At 42.1% G+C, this 22,497-nt stretch overlaps 1 protein-coding gene across 1 annotated transcript in view; it reads left to right on the plus strand.

The window, feature by feature from the left end:
- The window catches only part of CD34 (CD34 molecule), a 134,440-nt gene extending 114,799 nt beyond the window's left edge, over window positions 1–19,641 (plus strand). The window contains exons 7-8 of the mRNA XM_073666864.1: window positions 17,095–17,256; window positions 19,194–19,641. Of these exons, the coding sequence (XP_073522965.1) occupies window positions 17,095–17,256; window positions 19,194–19,376 (345 nt within the window). The 3' untranslated portion in view covers window positions 19,377–19,641. The remainder of the gene's footprint in view (window positions 1–17,094; window positions 17,257–19,193) is intronic.
- The last annotated feature ends 2,856 nt before the right edge of the window (window positions 19,642–22,497 follow it).

Below are 22,497 nucleotides of genomic sequence, written 5' to 3' on the forward strand. Positions count from 1 at the left end.
GTTGACTTGTTTTGCATTCATTTATCAAAATATCTAAAATTTGACAAATTTTTTAAAATATTTGCGACATTCAAACTTTGAATTTTTTTTTATCGAAAATAGCCAATAAATAACATTTAGCTTTTGTTTGTCACCATCATTTTTCAAACGTCCTTTTAGTTTAAGATTTTAGAAGGCTTTAAAATTTTAGTATCAATTTTTCTTTTTTTCATTGAAATGTTTTTTTACAGACCTAGACTTTTGAATTGATATTTCTGGGCCTATCTATTGTGAAAACTCCCAAAAGCAATACAGTTTTAAAACTTTACTCCTCAAACTATTCAAACTGCTGTCACAAAATGTGTTAACTCTTCAGGTGATTCACTTGAATTAACTTAAAGTGGAATAAATGGAATGAAATTTTTTTTCCAAAAAAATGTTGATTTAACCACAAATATTTAATTTACACAAGGATAATAGGAGAAAATGAACCCCACAGTTAATTATGCAATGCCTACAGAATACGGTAATACCAATATGTGGCTGGAAAATATTCTCTGGGCACAGGGCACAGATCACCTGACTTTTTAAATGTAGATTTTGCTTCAATAGATTGTGTGCACCATTTTCAGAGCCCCTGAGGTGCTGGGAAAGCATACAATCCCCACAAAAAAAAAACATTTTGGAAACTACGCCCCTCATTGAATTTATCTACGGATATGTTGATCATTTTGACAACATAGGTGTCTTTCTGAATTTTGTATTATAAAATATTATACATTTTTGTAATAAAGAAAAATAGAACACAATTTCTTATACAATTTCTCTAAAACGCTTTATGGGGTGGCAATGGGGTGGAAAAGGCAGTCTCCTCACTCTGTTAACTTTCTAGAGGTCACTGTCATTATTGACAGTGGCAACTATGGGATTAAAGGGATTGGCCACTACTCAGACAACCCCTTCTCAATCAGTATGTAAAATAATAAAACTTATACTCAGCTCTGGTGCCAGCGCCATTCCAACGGTGTTGGCACTAGCTCTCCTGGGGATCCCATGATATCGTTTTATCATGCGATCCCATCAGCCTATCAGTGGCCACTTCATGCTCCACTCCTATGGACAAATCAGACATCTGGAGAAAGTGAGAGAGCAGCCATAGCTCGCACCTCCTCTGGATATCACTTACGTCAGTAGGAGGGGATAGTGACGTGACTGCTGATTGGCTGCAGGGATCTCATGACATAATGTTATGGGAGCATCGGAAGTGCCAGTGTCAACCCTAATGTAACAATACAGGCACTGTAGGTGAGTATAGGTGTTAATATTTTATAAGTGGGGAACACAGTGATTGAGAGGGAGTTGTCCAAGTAATTGACAATCTCTTTAAATAACCACAATCAGTGTTGGCACTGATCATAGCAGATGCAGCAGGGTGGCAGCTGGCACCCCCAGGGTGTGCTCCACACCTATTACTTATTGCTTTTAGGCTATGTGTAAATGTTCAGGATTTGAAGCAGAAATTTCCACAGTGTTTCTGCATCTCCTTGGCAGGAAAAGCGCTGCAGAAAAAACGGGTGGTTTTGGCACATTTTTTGTGCTTTTTTTGATGCGTTTTTTAAAGCGTTTTTGTACATCAATGAATGCTTTTTGGAGCTAAATAAAGTTATTTGGAGGGACATTGCTTTTTGGATTACCGTGAGTATATTGGTTAATTTAAATGATTAAAGAATGTGACTGTTGTATTTTAAATAAAGTGTTTACTCTGTGTCTGTGTGTTTATTTAATCTTTACTTTACTTTAATTAGATTTGGTGATGAAAGGGTCTGATTGATACCTTGTCATCACCAAACAAAAGAGCTAGGTGTCAGCTAATCCCATTCACCCAATCTTCATTAGCATTTCTATTCATGTAATTTCTGGGGCAGCTGCGAGCTGCTATTTTTAGCCTAGGAAGGTGCCATTAACATGGTCCATGGCTATTATTAACAGTACACAGCTGGTTCGTTAGCCGCTACGTCCCTCCGATCAGCACTCAGCAGCGCTTTGGACGCAGCGTATTTTTGCTGCTTCCAAAACGCAGTTTTCTATTGCCACACTTTTGTTGTCAGTACATATGAATCCACCGCATATAATGACACTTAAATCGGTCAAAATCTGCAGCGGAGACTAGCATGTCCGCTACAGAAATTGACATGCTGCGGGTGAGTTTGGGTACGTGGCCACGATCAGGAGCCGCTGCAGGTATGACGCTGCATGTTTATACTGCGTCAAACCCACAGCGTCCAGATGTTACAGCATAGTGGATGGGATTTCTAGAAATTCCATGTCCACTATGCGTGCATCAGAGGCTGCGAATCACCTGTGGACACTGACATGCGGCACATCTTTCAGGACACCTTGTACATTGTAGCATTCATATTTCCATCAATTCTATGCAGGGGGCCAAAGGCAGATGCATAAAAGCAGCCCCAAACCATGACATTGCCACCACCATGTTTCACTGTAGGTATTTGGTAACTTACATTATTATGTTTTCAATTTGGGCGGTATATATAGTGCTTGCCATCACTTCCAAACAGATTGAACTTGGATTCATCCGACCACAACACTTTAGACCAATCTTTCTCTTTCCATTGGCTGTGTTCTTTGGCAAACTCAAGTCGGACCTTCCAGTTCTTTGCAGAGATGTAAGACTTCTTGACTGGAACTCGTGCATTCAACCCTACTGCTCTTAGCCATCGCACCACAGTTTGGCGACTCACTTTGACCCCATATTCTTCGTTCGTTTCATGTGAAATCTGTACGGCACTTTTATGGACATCAGATACTGACTTTTTCTTAATAATGTGATCAACTTTGGAGGAAGTTTTCCGTGGTCATCCACTTCTAGAGTTGTCAGCTGTTCCATAACCTTCTTTTTCTTTCTTTAGTATACGTGACACTTGACTCCGAGAACAGTTAAACAGTTGAATTCCATAGCTACCTCTTTTTGGCTTTTGCCTGACTTCACTCTCGGAATAATGAGCTATCTGACATCTGGTGCTAAATTTGGCTTTGTCTTTGCCATGTTTTAACCTAAAAACACGCACATAAAAAAAAAATTTTGGGCAAAATTTGACTACCCATGGCAAAATATGAAAATTTTTTGGCACAGCAAATCTATCACATAAAGGAATAAAACAATGTCAAATACAATGTTATAGATTAGTGTTGAGCCATCCCCGTAGTGTTCGAGTTCGGTTTGGTTCGTCAAACACCGGTATGTTCGCCGAACTGTTCGTCGAACGCCGTCGAACACCGATAAAACCAATGGCCGGCAAACAAAAACACATAGAAACACATAGAAAACACATAGAAAACACCTTCAAAGGTGTCCAAAAGCTGACAAACTGCTCAGAAGACACAACTAACACATGGAAAAGTGACAAGTACATATAGTCATGCGAAAAGAAAAGAGGTGGAGGAGTAAAAGGAGGAGGAGACACAGATATAGGCATGTCATGCCCTTCTAAAATCAAGAAAGGCTGGAGTAAAAATCTAAAATTAGCCTACCAACACCCAGACGTCGTGACAAGAAAATTAAAAAAATAAATATCTTTAGGTAGAATGGCGGTTCCATTCAGAACACTTTCCTTACAAGACATAGTGGTATTCCCATTGGGAGTCGTGCCAAAAACGGAACCCAATACATTCGGACTAATCCACCATTTGTCATATCCAAGAGGCAGGTCAGTAAACGACAACATCGACGCGGAACCAAATACAGTGGTATATACTGTACATCCTTTGACAAGGCAATCAGGCAGGTCAAGAAGTTGGGAAAGGGCACCCTAATGGCCAAAACAGACATTGAGGGGGCGTTCCGGTTACTTACTACCTGTGCCTTCGAATAGTGTCCGCCTATTGGGCTGCTTCTGGGAAGGAGCATACTATATAGATCGCTGTTTGCCCATGGGGTGCTTCAGATCCTGCTCACTATTTGAAGCATTTTGTTGCTTCCTCGAATGGGTCGTCATGGACGTTTCGAAGGGGGCACATATTATCCATTACCTCGACGACTTCTTATGCCTGGACCCAAAAGATTCACCACAGTGTGAATACATGCGGTAGTCCACCTGTGAGAAGGAGAGAGCTAGAGGGAGAGCGGACACCACAGGGCCGAGGGGTTAGATGGAGAACGGAAAAAGGAAAGAGGGCGAGGGAGGTAAGGGAGTATGGTGGAAGGCCGACCTGAGCTCCCCCGCGTTCCTGCTGGGCAGGGAACAGCCCTGGGAAGAAAAGCCCCTTGGGCATCCCTTTGAGGTTATGGGCGCCAGCGGGCAGAGGGACTACGCTGGAGTGCGAAGCCGACACGGCCAGGCCATTCCTGCCCGTGCGACCTCCGTGTCGCCGGGTTTGTGCCAGAGCCGCGGTGGACCCTGACGGCCAGCCCCCCTCTCCCAATACTGGTGCCTGTCCGCTGGTGGATAGAGACCCCCCCGCGGTGGAGGCAGGTCTAAGCTCTGTAATTTAAATGAGTACACTTTAAATCCTTTTACAAGGATCTATTGGAGGGCAAGTCTGGTGCCAGCAGCCACGGTAATAACAGCTCCAGTAGTGTCCACTAAAGCTGCTGCAGTTAAAAAGCTTTTATAAAGATCCAGTTTGCCGGTCCGCCGCAAGGCGTGCTACTGCCAGTCCCAGCCCCCTTGCCTTGGGGTGCCTCCCTGATGCTCTTCACTGAGTGTCCTGGGGGCCCAAAGGGTTTCCTTTGAAAAAATTAAGTGTCCAAACCAGAGGTGGTGTAGCTTGCTTAACAGTTGGGCTACTCCACTGACTAGCAGACACTGCTACTACGCCCAAAGTATTGCCTGGGCTGGATGCAGTTAAAAATTTGTAATTAGATCTACAGGCGGTGTAGCTTGCAAAACAGCTGGGCTACTCCACTGACTAGCAGACACTGCTACTAGGCCCAAAGTATTGCCTGGGCTAGATGCGGTTAAAAATTTGTAATTAGATCTACAGGCGGTGTAGCTTGCAAAACAGCTGGGCTACTCCACTGACTAGCAGACACTGCTACTAGGCCCAAAGTATTGCCTGGGCTAGATGCAGTTAAAAATTTGTAATTAGATCTATAGGCGGTGTAGCTTGCAAAACAGCTGGGCTACTCCGCTGACTAGCAGACACTGCTACTAGGCCCAAAGTATTGCCTGGGCTAGATGCAGTTAAAAATTGTTATTAGATACAAAGGCGGTGTAGCTTGCTTCAGATGGGCTACTCTGCTGACTACCAGACACTGCTACTAGCCCAAAATGATTGGCTGGGTTAGAGATGCTGTAAAAAATTATTAGATACAAAGGCGGTTTAGCTTGCTTCAGATGGGCTACTCCGCTGACTACGAGACATTGCTACTAGCCCAAAATGATTGGCTGGGTTAGATGCAGTAAAATATTGTTATTAGATACACAGGTGGTGTAGCTTGCTTCACAGCTGGGCTACTACGCTGACTAGCAGACACTGAAGCTTTGGAGCCGACCTCTGATTCCCAGGCTATAGTATGAGTAAACAGCTCTTCAGACTCAACCATCTGTGTTACCCCAAGCCATAGTGTATGTAGTTTCTTACGGTTAAAAGGGGGACCCACCTGGAATTGACGATGCCAACGTCATGTAAAACACAGCAAGGGGACTCCAAAAAGAGTCTCCATTTTTTCCAAAAATTGTGGCACAGACACCACTTAAGTGGCATCAATTGCCCCAGAGTTGCTTAAAATGGTTGGTGAGGTGATTTTCCAAAATCCTCAAGCTTTTAGTCTTGAGGATGACACAGGGGTAGAAAAGTCCTTGCGGATCCATGATTTGTTCATCTTTATGAGCGCGAGTCTGTCTACATTGTCAGTGGACAGCCGCGTGCACTTATCTGTCAGCACACCACCAGCAGTGCTGAACACACGTTCAGAGAGAAAGCTGGCTGCGGGGCACGACAAGATCTCCAAGGCGTGAGTGGCAAGCTCAGGCCATTTTTCCAGACTGGAAGCCCAAAATGAGCAAGGGTCCAGTGACACAGTCATGGCTTCGATGTTCACTTGGAGATACTCCTGTACCATCCTCTCTAGGCGTTGACTATGTGTCAGAGGATGGTCTAAAAAATTGGTGAAATGATTCCACAAAATTGCTGTTACCAGCAGATATGGTGTTACCGTTACGGTTTGAGTGATGAAGACTCGACAGTCCCACGGTTGGCAAGTTAGAACTATGAGATTCACTACATGCACCACTGGTGTTTTGTGGAAAAGCACATGTAAGATTTTGTAACAGCCTTTGCTGATACTCCTGCATGCGTGAATCCCTTTCTATTGCAGGAATTATTTCGGCAAATTTACTTTTGTACCGGGGATCTAAGAATGTGGCAACCCAGTAGTCGGGAATACTTTGAATTCTGACAATCCGAGGGTCATGTTGCAGGTAGTGCAGCAAGAAGGCACTCATGTGTCTTGCGCATCCAGGAGGACCAAGTCCTTGTTGTGTTGGTGGCGAGGTAAGAATCATGCTTCCTTACTCTGCCCTCTCCCCCCAACCTCGCACAACAGAAATGTGATCAAGGTCTCCCTCATCTGATGAGTCTTCCATGCCCATCGCCAGTTCGTCCTCCACTTCTTCCTCGGCTCCTGCACCTCCCTCAACAGTTTGGCTGCTACCATGCACCCTCGTTAATCCCTCTCCCCCACCCTCCCATGCCTGCCGCCTTGGTGCTGCCGACCATCTAGACCTTGGAGATGTTAGCCCTTCCGCATACAACTCCTCCTCTACTTCCTCCCCCTCCTCTTGTCCCACCACCTGACTCCGAATTCTGTTTAAAGTGTGCTCCAGCATGTAAATCACCGGAATAGTCATGCTGATAATGGCATCATCAGCACTTAACATCTTCGTCGCCATTTCAAAACTGTGCAGACGGGTGCATAGGTCCCTAATCTGAGACCACTCCTGCAGCGTGATTTGCCCCACCTCTGGATCTCGTTGACCCAGGCTATACATCAGAACGTATTGCACCAGGGCTCGTCTGTGCTGCCACAGTCGCTGCAACATGTGCAGAGTTGAATTCCACCGTGTTGGCACATCGCATTTCAGCCGGTGAACTGGCAGGCCCAACGACTTCTGTAGAGATGTAAGTCGTTGAGCTGCGGGATGCGAACGGCGGAAGTGAGCACACAGCGACCGTGCCCTGTGCAGAAGGCCATCTAGTCCGGGATAGTGGGCTAAAAATTGCTGGACAACCAGGTTCAACACGTGAGCCATACAAGGCACGTGTGTGACATTGCCCCGGCGAAGGGCCGCACCCAGGTTTCCAGCATTGTCGCACATGGCCTTCCCTAGCTGCAGGTTCAGTGGAGACAACCATTCATGAAACTCGGTCTCCAGAGCTGACCACAACTCCTCAGCTGTGTGACTCACATTTCCCAGACATTTCAAAGTAAACACCGCCTGATGCCGTTGAGCCCTGCTGCCAGCATAATAAGGAGGTGTGCAGGATTCCTTCTGCGCAGTTAGAACGTGGGTGGCATTACCAGACAGGCTTTGGGTGCAGGTGGAGGACCGAGAGGAGGTTGAGAAGGCAGAAGCAGTGGAGGAACTTCTAGATAAAGAGGATTGACGCACAACTCGTGGGGACGGCAAGACTTGGACAGCAGCCCCTTGTCCTGCTGTCACCATAGTTACCCAGTGCCCAGTCAGCGACATGTAACGCCCCTGTCCATGCCTACTCGTCCAAGTGTCTGTGGTGAAATGCACCCTGTCACACACAGAGTTTCTCAAGGAAGCGGTGATGTTGTGTGCGACATGCTGGTGTAGCGCAGGCACACCTTTCTTTGAGAAGTAGTGGCGACTGGGCATCTGGTACTGGGGCACTGCGACAGACATAAGGTCTCGAAAATACTCTGTGTCCACCAGGCGGAAAGGCAGCATTTCTGTAGCCAACAGCTTGCAGATGGTGAAATGCAACCTCTTAGCTTTGTCATGGCTAGGAGGAAATGGTCTTTTACTTGTCCACATCTGAGGGACCGAGGGCTGGCTGTTGTGCTTAGACGGGGTTAAGTAGGGTGTCCCCGTCAAACTGCCGGTCTGTGAGGAAGATGCAGGCAGACATGTTATGTTGCATTGATCCAAAGGTGGTGCTCTCGATGTTGGAGAGCGCTCAACACCAGCAGGTGTTTCCACTTCCAAATGAACTGACGACCTGCCAATCACACTGGCTGTTGCGGGTAAAGAGGTGGCAGGTCTCCGTCCAAAAACATGTGTGACTGCTGTCCCCCCAGTCACAGAGGATGAAGAGGCCGCGGATGCACAAGATGGGGCAGACGGTGGTTGGCCCGGCCAGCTAGGCCGCATTGTAGCACAGTGAGCTTCCCACTGCAACTTATGCTTCATATCCATGTGACGGTTCATGCATGAAGTACTCAAACTATGGATTTTTTGGTCTCTACTTAGGTTTTGGTGACAAATGTTACAGATAACATGAGTTGGGTCATCCTTATCGATCTCAAAAAATGCCCAGGCTATGCAAGGCTTAGAGCCCAGCGACCTGAAGAGCCACCATGACTTGTGGTCAGAGGCAGAGTTGTGGTTGAGGATGCAGTTGTTGACATGCTTCCAATACTCCGTCTCTGTCCAGGAAGGCGCAACCTAACCTCGTCGTCAATAGCATCCTCCTCCACCTCCTCTGCTGACCTCATCGACTGGCTGACTGTGGGTTGACAGTAAGTGGGATCTCCAACCTCGTCATCATCACCCTGTGTGGTCTCACACCCGTCGTCCTCAGAGCCAACCTCTTCCTGCCCTGACCGAAAAGTCAAGTTGTCGCTTCAATCAGGTATCTGAGTCTCATCATCGTCTTCCTCATTGTCTCCACCAACAGGAATTACAGTTTGGGAACGAGGGTCTACATTATGCTCAGAACCTTCTTCATCTGGGCCTGGATCCGAATCATAAACATTCTGGGCATCAGTGCAGATCATTTCTTCGTCTGGATTCACAGAAGCTCTGGAGCAGACCTCTGATTCCCAGGCTATAGTATGAGTAAACAGCTCTGCAGACTCAACCATCTGTGTTACCCCATACTCAGACGAGCAGCTGGAGACTTGGGAGCTGTTAGGAAGCAAGTGCGATTGGGGTGACACCTCTGAGGACTGGAGTATTTATGATGTTGAAGTTGAGGTGGAGGAGAGCCAACTTGAAGGAGCACTTGATATCCATTGAAGCACCTGCTGTTTTTGTGCCTCATCTGGAATTTGTAGCGATGGGCGTGTCCGTAAGAAAGGGATCGTATCACATTGTCCACGAAAAGAAGTAGACATCTTAGTTTGGCTGGAAGATGGTCTTTTTTCTGCAGATGTTACTGTTGCTTTACCACCTACCCCACGGACACAACCTTTTTTTCCCTTTCCAACATGCCTATTCCCCTTTACACCAGCATCAGGCCTTTTGCCACTCATTTTGGTGGTTAACTAATTGGCAACTCTGTAGTTGTTTGCACAAAAAACGATGGATGGAAACCGAGCAGAGCTGAGTGGCCAAACTGTGGTACTAGCCCAAAAGGATTGGCTGGGTTAGATGCAGTAAAACATTTTATTAGATACACAGGCGGTGTAGCTTGCTTCACAGGTGGGCTACTTCGCTGACTACGAGAAACTGCTACTATGCCCAAAAGGATTTACTGGGCTAGATGCAGTAAAAAATTGTTATTAGATACACAGGTGGTGTAGCTTGGTTTAGATGGGCTACTCGACTGACTAACAGACACTGCTAGAGGCCCAAAAGGATTTACTGGGCTAGATGCAGTAAAAAAATTGTTATTAGATACACAGGTGGTGTAGCTTGGTTCAGATGGGCTACTCCACTGAATACCAGACACTGCTAGAGGCCCAAAAGGATTTACTGGGCTAGATGCAGTAAAAAAATGTTATTAGATACACAGGTGGTGTAGCTTGGTTCAGATGGGCTACTCCACTGACTACCAAACACTGCTAGAGGCCCAAAAGAATTTACTGGACTAGATGCAGTAAAAAAAATTTATTAGATACACAGGTGGTGTAGCTTGGTTCAGATGGGCTACTCCACTGACTGCCAGATACTGCTATAGGCCCAAAAGGATTTCCTGGGCTACATGCAGTAAAAAATTGTTATTAGATACACAGGTGGTGTAGCTTGGTTCAGATGGGCTACTCCACTGACTAATAGACACTGCTACAGGCCAAAAAGGATTTACTGGGCAAGATGCAGTAAAAAAGTGTTGTTAGATACACAGGTGGTGTAGCTTGGTTCAGATGGGCTACTCCAATGACGACCAGACACTGCTACAGGCCCAAAAGGATTTACTGGGCCAGATGCAGTAAAAAATTGTTATTAGATACACAGGTGGTGTAGCTTGGTTCAGATGGGCTACTCCACTGACTACCAGACACTGCTACTATGCCCAAAAGGATTTACTGGGCTAGATGCAGTAAAAAATTGTTATTAGATACACAGGTGGTGTAGCTTGGTTCAGATGGGCTACTCCACTGACTACCAGACACTGCTACTAGGCCCAAAAGGATTTACTGGGCTAGCTGCAGTAAAAATTGTTATTAGATACACAGGTGGTGTAGCTTGGTTCAGATGGGCTACTCCACTGACTAACAGACACTTCTACAAGCCAAAAAGGATTTACTGGGCTAGATGCAGTAAAAAGTTGTTATTAGATACACAGGTGGTGTAGCTTGGTTCAGATGGGCTACTCCACTGACTACCAGACACTGTTACTATGCCCAAAAGGATTTACTGGGCTAGATGCAGTAAAAAAATGTTATTAGATACACAGGTGATGTAGCTTGGTTCAGATGGGACACTCCACTGACTACCAGACACTGCTACTATGCCCAAAAGGATTTACTGGGCTAGATGCAGTAAAAAGTTGTTATTAGATACACAGGTGGTGTAGCTTGGTTCAGATGGGCTACTCCACTGACTAACAGACACTGCTAGAGGCCCAAAAGAATTTACTGGGCTAGATGCAGTAAAAAATTGTTATTAGCTACACAGGTGGTGTAGCTTGGTTCAGATGGGCTACTTCACTGACTACCAGACACTGCTAGAGGCCCAAAAGGATTTACTGGGCTAGATGCAGTAAAAAAATGTTATTAGATGCACAGGTGGTGTAGCTTGGTACAGATGGGCTACTCCACTGACTAACAGACACTTCTACAGGCCCAAAAGGATTTATTGGGCTGGATGCAGTAAAAAATTGTTATTAGATACACAGGTGGTGTAGCTTGGTTCAGATGGGCTACTCCACTGACTACCAGACACTGCTACTAGGCCCAAAAGGATTTACTGGGCTAGATGCAGTAAAAAATTGTTATTAGATACACAGGTGGTGTAGCTTGGTTCAGATGGGCTACTCCACTGACTACCAGACACTGCTACTATGCCCAAAAGGATTTACTGGGCTAGATGCAGTAAAAAAATGTTATTAGATACACAGGTGGTGTAGCTTGGTTCAGATGGGCTACTCCACTGACTAACAGACACTTCTACAGGCCAAAAAAGATTTACTGGGCTAGATGCAGTAAAAAATTGTTATTAGATACACAGGTGGTGTAGCTTGGTTCAGGTGGGCTACTCCACTGACTACCAGACACTGCTACAGGCCCAAAAGTATTTACTGGGCTAGATGCAGTAAAAAATTGTTATTAGATACACAGGTGGTGTAGCTTGGTTCAGATGGGCTACTCCACTGACTACCAGACACTGCTACAGGCCCAAAAGGATTGGCTTAGCTACATTTAGCCAAATGCTGTGAAAAACACTTGCATAGCACTGGCACAGACCTGCCTGGCAAAAAGTGCTAGGAACTGCTGTAACCTAGCCCTCAAAAGGGCTGCAATTACAACTAGTCCCTACTCCCTAAACCTATCTCTCTTTTTAACTGCAAATTCACTCGCAATTCACACAGTTATACTGTATAGCGCCCACAGCAGCAGCGGTGCCATCTAACACTCAGCTGTAGCAGTGAGAAAATGGTGGCGACGGGGAAAATGGCTGGGTCTTATAGGGCAAGGACATGTAACATACACAGCCAATGACACATGCCCTTGCTTGTGTGAAAAAAAGCACTTCGCTGCGTGTGTGCGCTGCTGATAGGCTGACAGACTGCACCTTCCCACTGTAAATGCGGGAAAGAAAAAAAAATGGAGATCGGCATTATTTCTGCAGAGATCCATCACCTGCCCCTCCCGCCGCCCACTCTACACTGAAACTGTCTATTAACATTGATTAACAGTATTACTGTGAAAAAAATCCAGTTACGCTTTTGGTGCACGAACAATTATCGAACATAACCTCGAACAGCCGAATTTTTTGCAAATTGTTCGGGTTCGTCGAACGGCTCGAACACCGCCCAAAGCAGCTCGAATTTGAGATTGGCGAACAGTTCGAGTCGAACACCGCTCATCTCTATTATAGATTTTCACAGTCTAATGTTATATAGTTCCTTGAATCACCTGTGGGTTCACGATGCTTACTGCACCACTAGATGAATTCATGAGGGGTGTAGTTTACAAAATGGGGTCATTTTGGTGGGGGGTTTCTACTGTTTGGCATGTCAGGTGCTCTTCAAATGCATTATGGCGTGTGTAATTATTCCAGCCAAAATGGTGCTCCCAAATTCAAATGGTGCTCCTTCCCTTCCAAACCCTGCAATGTACCCACACTGAAATAATTATATACAAAACACTATTCGAAAGACATATACAGTACATATTGGCTAGAGATAACCGCATTATATCTCCCCATTTAGTAAGTATGGACAAAAATATGCAGTGGATCCCCAATCATGCAACCTAAACTTGGAATGAATCCAAATACCACATGCAAATATAAGAATAACATTCTTTATTGAAAAATATATAGATTAAAAATTAATTTGATAATCACAAGATTTAAAAATTCAAGAGGAAAAGGATGAATCAGAAAATTATGGGCACACATGGACCAGGATAATTTCCAATATTAAATTCTTATTCATATGAGTTAATATTCATAAAGGGGAAAATATAATAATAGTAATAATGAAATTCCATACTACCCCATAACATATTTAGAATATAACCATACCAATAAGTCATAAATCAATCACAGCTGCAATAAGAACCTTGGTATTTTATATAGCAGTATAGCTATCAAGGCAAGTCTATATAAAAATCAGAGTAGGCTGATGCTTTCCCAAATGGGAGCACCAGTTTAAACTGTCCTACTTACACATCAGAAATATCACTAAGTCCGGTCTCGCACCATAAGTAACGCCCTGACGCACGTTTCGCACACCCAGTGCTTTCCCCATTTGTACTCACGGATTATATGCGTTTCAATGTGCGGATGGTACCCAATTCTGGAGAAGAGGAGACTCTGATCCAGACCTGGGTACCATAGAAACTGTAAAAAAAAGAATTTAAAATAAAAAATAAAGTTTATACTCACCTTCCGATGTCTTCCCGGTGTTTTGTTTGCTCCGTCCGGTCTATTGCAATGTTCGCGTTGTTGTGAAGGACCTGCCATGACGTCACTGAGTCATGTGACCCATCACATGGCTCAATGACGTCACCGCAGGTCCTTCACACCACCCCGAGCAGTGCAAGACACTGGACGGAGCAGACAAAACACCGGGAAGACATCGGAAGGTGAGTATAAACTTTATTTTTTTTATTTTTCACCATTCTTATTCTTTTTTTTATAAATAAAATAATAGGAGAAGCCGAGTACATATAGGCATAAAAACAATATAACTTTATTAGATACCAGATATAAAAGTAGCCACTGGAAGTGGCAGCATAGAATAGATAATAGATTACAAAATACAGCACATGGTAATATGTATACAAAGTATATATACCAGACAAAATTCCCTCAAAGTGGAGGAAGAGGAGAAGGTAAGCACAAAAAATAGTAGAAATAGCAGACACCATACATATGCAAAAGTCTGTACAGGTGCACAGGTAAGTATACAGTGTCAATATAGATGCAAAGTGTCGCTTACCGAGCACAAGTGTAGATAAAGCTCTTGAGAAAGCCCTCTGCTAAGGGGCAAAACGCGCGTTGAGGCTCTATTTGGGCCACTTGGTACTTCTAGTTCTCCTGGCCCTTGGCCTGTCTATTACTTTTATCTACACTTGTGCTCGGTAAGCGACACTTTGCATCTATATTGACACTGTATACTTACCTGTGCACCTGTACAGACTTTTGCATATGTATGGTGTCTGCTATTTCTACTATTTTTTGTGCTTACCTTCTCCTCTTCCTCCACTTTGAGGGAATTTTGTCTGGTATATATACTTTGTATACATATTACCATGTGCTGTATTTTGTAATCTATTATCTATTCTATGCTGCCACTTCCAGTGGCTACTTTTATATCTGGTATCTAATAAAGTTATATTGTTTTTATGCCTATATGTACTCGGCTTCTCCTATTATTATATCTAATGTTGAGTAGGCTTGTGGTAACTAATAGCCATGTACTTTCCAATTGGCATTTTGCCACGACTATATAAAATATGAAGGCCTTTTTGTGTATATTATTCTTTTTTTTAACTAACTTGGTCACGCTACTATAAATCCATGCCAGTTGCATGGATTTATATAGTGTGAATAAGTTGTCAAGCACTTTTCCAAGTGATGCTAAAATCGCTTGGAAAAGCGCTTGATAACCCGCATGCAGAAATGCATGCAAAAACGCTTCACAAACGCTTCTACCTGGCGGGAAAACCGCATGTAAAATCCGCATGCGTTATTCCTGCCAGGGAGAAGCGTAAAAAATATGCAGCATTTCTGCATCGTGGGCACATAGCCTAATACTCATTTTAATGGCACATGCATTAGGGTCAATAAGCTGAATGCTTGAAAGACTTTCTGAACAAGATAATCATGGTATGTTCCTGAAAAAAGATTATCCCACAAAAAAACCCTTTCTACAGGACTGGTGATAAATGTGTGAGTACCAATTCCATGACCCCAAGAACAGGGTTACCGTGTCCTTGGAGTGTTAGTGGTCCATGATCATTGCCAAATTCACATTTCTGGGTCTATGTGAGTTCCAGTATCCATGTTTACCACTGCTCCCATAAACAACGAATAGAGTTGTGGTCCTGCATAGGCAGTACCTCCCCATTCATACAGGGGAAACAGGTATTTTTAGTGGCCAGACCTCCATTGATCATACTTTTATCATCAGTCTTGTATATAGGTGGTAAATGTTTTTGGTGTGAAATCCACTTTAATTAACACAGTCATTCATATAACAGTATGCATATTTGTAGTATTCAGTGTACAGTGTAATGTATATTCTTACTTCCTAACCTTAATCAATGTGCAAACTATGTGCACAGTTGTATCATTTTATACTGCATTATAATAGAATTTAAATAGAATCTTAACAATTATAGTATTAAAAGCTTGGATTAGTAACAATTTAGATACATATAAAGGTAATGTGAGTTCTCTAAACTAAAAACTGATGACAAGAAGATATCTTCTTTCAGTTTTTCAATTTAGGAGCCATTCAATGACTGATTCTTTATAAAACTAATCATTACAGAAAATATTATGTCTGGTGCTGTATAAAGCATGTTGGCATCAGTTTGATAGAATGATTAGGGTCCACTGACTGATCCATCAGAATTTATTGTGTACAAAATATTGCAAATAGAAACCAAAATTTAGGTGCGGACTCGACTTATCCTAACTTGAAAATTCATTGAATTCTATGTATTTATACTGTTTCCCAGTTACAGAATAAAATATAGAAAAGGTGTGCATTCTTATTTCAGCTCCTACTAGTCTATTACCCTTTTGTCGAAAAATATATCCGGCTCTCTGGGGGTTTCCATCTAGTCTTGAATATTATCCATCAAAGTTTTCCAATGCATTTTTAAAAAGTAACATCTGTGGTGAAAATCTGTTATTTCTGTAATAGAATTACCACTAAGTGGATTTCAAAAAATTTTTTCGACTGTGTGAGACTGCCAAGTTTCAATATAACCTGTCAGTTCAAATAATTCTTTACTGCACTGAATTCTGGGTGACATTTGTGAAACACAGACTATTCTCCCATAGGAAGACCCAACCCAACTGCTGGGTTTCCCAACTTGACCTAACTTCTTCATAGGCATGCATCAAGTAGTTAACTCTGGTCGGGAGCTCCCGTGGTCAGTTAGGGCCTGCCAGTACAAAAAAACGGCTTGTAAAAGTGACCTACTTGAACCCATATTAGATTACTGGACACTTCTAGGATGTAAACTATCAAAATAAACTATGCACAAATACTAGTGAAAAATATGAGCTTTGGAGGCCTTAACAGTTGTGAGTGCTGGTGGAAAATATGATGCTATAGTTTAATTCTTGATTAGCGTTGAGCGAGTATGTTCTATTAACCCTTTCGCCAAGTATGCTCGGGCCGAGCTCCGAGTATTTACAGCTGCTCGGTGATGTGGTTGAATCGCTCCCGTGTGCATGATTTGCGACTGTTTGACAGTTTTCTTACATGTGAGGAATGTCTATTTCTTACACATTCCTCACATGTAATAAAGCTGTCAAACAGTTGCAAATCATGCCCACGGGAGCGATTAAACCATATCACCGAGCAGCTATAAAAACTCGAAGCTCCGCCCGAGCATACTCGGACAGAACATACTCACTCAACCCTTTTCTTGATTAATCTCAAGATACTATAAGTGTGGAATTTGTGCAAATATCCTCTTCAGAGAGGAAGAGGGCTAGAACTCTAGTGTCACCTATTGGGTGTAGCAATCTTAAAAGTCAAAATCTACCCTTTAATGAGCCTTGCCACATGACTTAGGATAAAAAGCCAAACCAGACACTCCATTTGCAGACACGTGTTTCGGATGTTTGCCCCTCATCAGTGCAAAGCAGGAGGTAGGATTTGGCTGGTTGGGAGGCCTCTGATGGGAGCGTGTATTGCATGTATGCATGATAGAAGAAATACAGAATAAAAGACCAGTGCCACTAATTAACATCATTTTCTTTATGTAGTTTTACTCCTTGATCTGTTCAGAGATGTTTAACCATTTTTTTTTGCATTTTTCATTTGCAGTTACCCACCCAGATGAAATGGGGACAAATATCTGATCATCAGACAAGATCACAAAAAACTATGATTGCCTTAGTCACTTGTGGTGTCTTGTTGGCTGCTTTTATTCTGGCTGGATACTTTCTTTCCAATAGAGAGAGCTGGAGTCCAGGAAGACAGAGACTGGTTAGTTTATACAGCTGGCAAAATGGCACCTAATAGTAGAGATGGCGTTTTGTGTTTTCTTTTCCATCACCTAAAATACAGAGTCTGGTTAATATGTTCACAAAGTATAAAAAAAGATATTTTTACTTTTTGGAAAATCAATTGAACTGAAGACTATCAAAGTTTGTGCTCGAAGACAATCTCTGGATAGATGTCAAGACTACTATGTAAAATGCCCATGCCCATGTGTCAATTTATAAAAATTCACAAAACTTTACTTCTTTATCTTAATCCCTAACTATTATGTAATTTTTAAGTATCTCCAGTCCCAGCACTTCCCTCTGAGGCCAAGTTTACACAAGTATATTGAAAATCATCCGAGTTTCATCCAGAGAACTCGGGTGATCTTTTTCTCTCATTTGCTTTATGTGCGCAGTCCATATGCAATCCATTTGTATACAGTAGCAGTTGTCAAAAAATGTACAGAACTAAATACATTTTCATATGTTAAAGAATTGCAATGTATCTGTAAAAATCGGATACTGTACTGTGGCTCGGTATGGAATTCTATTTTTTTTGCGCACCCACATACTTGAATGGGTGATTCTTATTGACTTATAGAAGAAATTAGTGCATGTTGCAATATCTTCACACGCCGATTCGGTGTGTGAAAAAAAATTGCTCATCTGCTTTGCACTATTACATAACATGTGGGGGTGTGGTAGGACTAGGAGGCGTGAGGCAGCTTGAACATGCGATCATCTGATATACAGCAATACTTTGATTTTTACTCTATACAGTAACATAAGTGTCTTTTGAAGCCCAACCACAGGCTGAGCTTCAACAGAGTGCTATGATGGTAGAGCTGTGTTGCAGGAGACCGGTGAACATGTGGTACAGCACACTCCCATGTTGGCGTGCCATATAACAGGTTAACAGCCGTGGGTCACACTCCACCCATGGCTGTATGTGGCAGATTCTGCCATTGTTCGCTGGGTATGGGGCAGGCTCAGCCTCTGAGTTAAGGAAAATCTGTCACAAGATTTCACAAACTATACACATTATTAAATAGATCTATTAGACATGATTATACTGGTGTACATAGTTTGAAAATCTAAGTCAGAATAGCTGTATTATCATGATATTAAAATGAGCACTTAAGTTCATCTATAGTGTGAGAAAGCTAATGAGTACAAGTGTAGTCACTCCCACCCATCCACCCTAACTGCTGCAGCTTGTACTGAGCAGTGTGAGATCTCAGCAGCAAGGAGGAGAGACACTGAGGAATTCTCAATCGGGCTAAGCAGGTGGCGATAAAGTTTAAACTTCCAGACAGTATTATAGAACCATTTTACAATGGATTTTCAAAGTAAGTGCACAAGCCTAGTCAGGCCTTAGATCTATTTGCTAAGATATTATGAAATCTGGTGACAGATCTGCTTTAAGCATCAGTGGATGCAGGGGCGGACATGTCATTGGTGCAACCTGTGCAGGCGCACATGGTCCCATGGGAAATTGTGGAAGCTGCAAAAGGACCATTTATTGCTTTTGCACAGGGACCCTCTTCTGTCTGTGTCCACCAGTGAGTAGATGAGTGGGTTTATATTAACCACAGCTTATTGAGCTGTGCTGTATTTTATCCTTATAAACAAGACGGTAAGCAGGCTTTGGGCATTATAATGTGAGTGGAGTATAGAAATTAAATGCGCCATTAATGTGCATATAATGCTGTACTGATTTTAGTCTGCAACATTTATTATGCTCCTTTCCATTGTGTTCTGCTTAATAATGCTGGATGTAAAGCTTAGTGCATATCAAGCCATATGTGGATCATTCCACAATGCAGTTTTTCTAACGGACATCAAGTTTTCTGCTTTTAATGCATGAAACCGCTTAATTTCTGATTGGCTGTGATGTCTTCCACACTAACCCTGCTTGCTGTTTGTATGTCTGTGTAGGGTGAAGACCCGTACTGTACCGAAACGGACAGCCAAGGAAACACTCTGGTGTCTGTATCTTCCCATCCTCAGGACAAACTGAACAGTGGAACCCAGGAGAATGGAACAGGACAATCAGTGTCTCCTGCTGCAACTAATGGGCATTCAACTAAGAAACAAAATGTTTCCGATACTGAGTTATAAGATGGGTACACAAATATATACAATATTGTTTGGTCATCAAGGAGATACAGACTACACCATTTGTTGTTTGAATATTATAGTCGAGGGTTGCTAAAAAAAAAACAAATATGTTCTACGAACTCTATGATCTGATGAACTCTTCTAAAGTTGTGTTTCCCTTATCTTTTTGATTTTCTATCACAAACAAAGATAATAATTTGATTTAATGATACAAACAGCTAGAAATTCAGGTGCATCAATAAAGCCTACAACAGCCATAAAAAAACATTTGTGTATTCACTCATACACTGAAAAAAATCTAAAATATGTTGTCCACTGACTCTAATATCACAGGAGACATAGCGTATGAAGCTTTCATGTGAAAATGATCTGGTAAAAATTATATAATGTATAGAAAGTTTTCTGTCTGTATTTATGTACATAATGCATATATGCTTTCATACTATCAAATATTAAATGATCAATTATTGAAATAGCCAACTTTTAAAATATTACATTGATGCAATATATCCATCTTTTAATAAATGCATTTATTCGTCCATACAGGACAATAAATTAATTAGCCAAAGCTGCCAAGTTCCAACATGGACAACATTTTAATAGACAGAAAGTCACACTTTTGGATCATATAAGTCTCTACTTTCCTGATGATATTTAATCATAATTATTTTATTAACATTCTTATTTTTAACCATATCTATGGCATGTACACTTAGTGTGGTTGAGTGACCAAAAAAATGTCTATATGAGCCCTGCTTAATGTCTGTTTAAAGAAGACTTGTCACCTGCTCAAAAAATGTAGTTAACTACCTAGTAAAAATCCCTGAGCTCCCCTGATTCTGCCGCACTTTTACATTTTGCACTGCATCACTTCATTGCAGAGATATGAGTATTTCTTTCATTTGGAGCGCAGTATGTGAAATCTCTGCTTTACAGTCCAACTGGGCATTTCTTCAGAATCTTCTTTGGAGGTCATGTACTTTCACCCCTCCCTACCAGATGCTGCCAATCACAGCTTTCACGGCATCTGAGACTGATAGATTGCTACATCAGCTGCCAAACTAGGATTGGCAATATCTGGGAGGGAGGGGTGAACGTACATACACCCAGAGAAGACTATGACAAAACACTCAGTTGGACTGCAAAGCAGAGATTTCACATACCGTGCTCCAGACAAAATAAATGTGAATATCTTGGCAATGGAGTGATACAGAAAACAGTGGAAGATATAGGGGAGATTATGGATTTTTACAAAGTATTTAAGTCAACTTTTTTTGAGCAAATGACATGTCCTCTTTAAAAATTGCCCTAGTGATAGAGCCTATTTTACAAAGCTTGGGGCCACTCATAATCTGTTACGAGAGCAGCTGGCGAGAGACATTTTCTAAAATGATTACAATTATAAGAACGATAATTATAGCTGGGGCTGAGCTGCAGTACCAGACACAGCCCACGGACTAGAGTGGCACTGTTAAAAAAAGCAGACCTTGTTCTTAATCGCAAAAAATTCAAGAAATGTAATGGCTACCTGTATGTAGCCATAAAATATGTTAATTTGTCTAAAAATAACTGGAGGTGATTAGGGATAAACCATGTATAATCCTTTTTATTGGTAATTTTTGGAGGGGCTACCAAATGGTGTATAAACAAGGATCATTAACATATAAAAAGCAAACTTTATAAAAGAGCTTTAGCTGCCTGTATTAAATCATCTTATTGTCAAAAAGGGCATGTCGTACTGTTATTATTCACAGCAAATAAAGACGTAAAAACACTGTAAGGCCACGGCCCCACTATCAGTATTTGGTCAGTATTCGGTCAGTATTTTTTTCTCAGAAGTGAGAGCCAAAACCAGGAGTGGGTGATAAATGCAGAATTGGTGACTTGTTTCTATTATACTTTTCCTCTGATTGTTCCTCACCTGGTTTTGGCTCCCACTCCTGAGAAAAAATACTGACCGAATACTGACCAAATACTGATAGTGGGGCCGTGGCCTAAACATCACACCTTAGAAGACACCTACGTGAACACTGGTCCTTCTACGGAAGTTGATTGTCCACTAATCTCGTATTCTGTAACTAATAATATAAGTATATTGTGATTATGTCCACAGCTAGTAAACCATCAAAAAAGCGGTGTTTTGGCCATTAGAACCTAGGCACAGAGTTTGACTTGATTTCTATGGGAAGTTGTCTTTTTTTTAATCATTACTGTTGCTATGATCATAAAGTTTTAATTTTATTGCAGTTTGTGAAGATTACAAAAAAATAAATCTAGTGTGCATTGCATTGATGGTAACTTGTAGACAGGCTTCATCTCAAACACTTGGCAAGTTAAAGGCTATGCTGAACTTTGTGAACAATTTGTTTTCAATTATTCATTTTTTTAAATTCATTTTCACTTTTACAGCACCCATGTAGACTATGTATCTTCATGGTGACAGAAAACAAATAAATTAGCTAACCTACCAAATATATGTTACCACAAAGTAGGTAATGGCCAACCTATAAAAGGAAACAGTAGGTAACAAATAGAACAAAGTATAGGAAAGCAAGACTTCTGGATTTCACAACAGAAAATCTTTTTGCTATTTGTTACCATAAATATACACAGTCTGCATAGGTGCTTTAGAAGCTAAACAATAGGACCTATTCCAAAGTTGCTTCATTTTTCATTAATGGTACGTGCACACGGGATGTCCGCAACGGAAATGGACAAGTTGCACGTTTCACGCTTTGTGTTCCAAAGGGTGAAATCCACTGTAGCATCTGAAGCATAAATTAGCATGCTGCAGATTTAAAATCCACAGCGCTTGTCAATAAAAGGGGTTTTCTCAGAAACAAAGAACATTTTAATTAATATATCTTGGTATAAAAATAAGTTCCACAATTGGATGTGTTAAAAAATGTTCCTGTACTGAGACAATCTTATAAATGTTCCCCTGCTGTGTACTGTGTAATGGCTGTGTCTGACAGTGCAGGAACATAGTGTGATCATACCACATCTCCTGGGCAGGGGAGGAAGCAAAGGACTATACAGATATTACAGCAGGGGATCACAGCTGATTCTTTCTGTGAGGTAAAACATTTCACTGTCTGTTTTTAAGCAATATTTTACCTCA

Source organism: Phyllobates terribilis, unplaced genomic scaffold, assembly GCF_046119375.1.
Source record: "Phyllobates terribilis strain yellow unplaced genomic scaffold, ASM4611937v1 Scaffold_2__4_contigs__length_985480577, whole genome shotgun sequence".
NCBI classification, from domain to species: Eukaryota; Metazoa; Chordata; class Amphibia; order Anura; family Dendrobatidae; genus Phyllobates; species Phyllobates terribilis.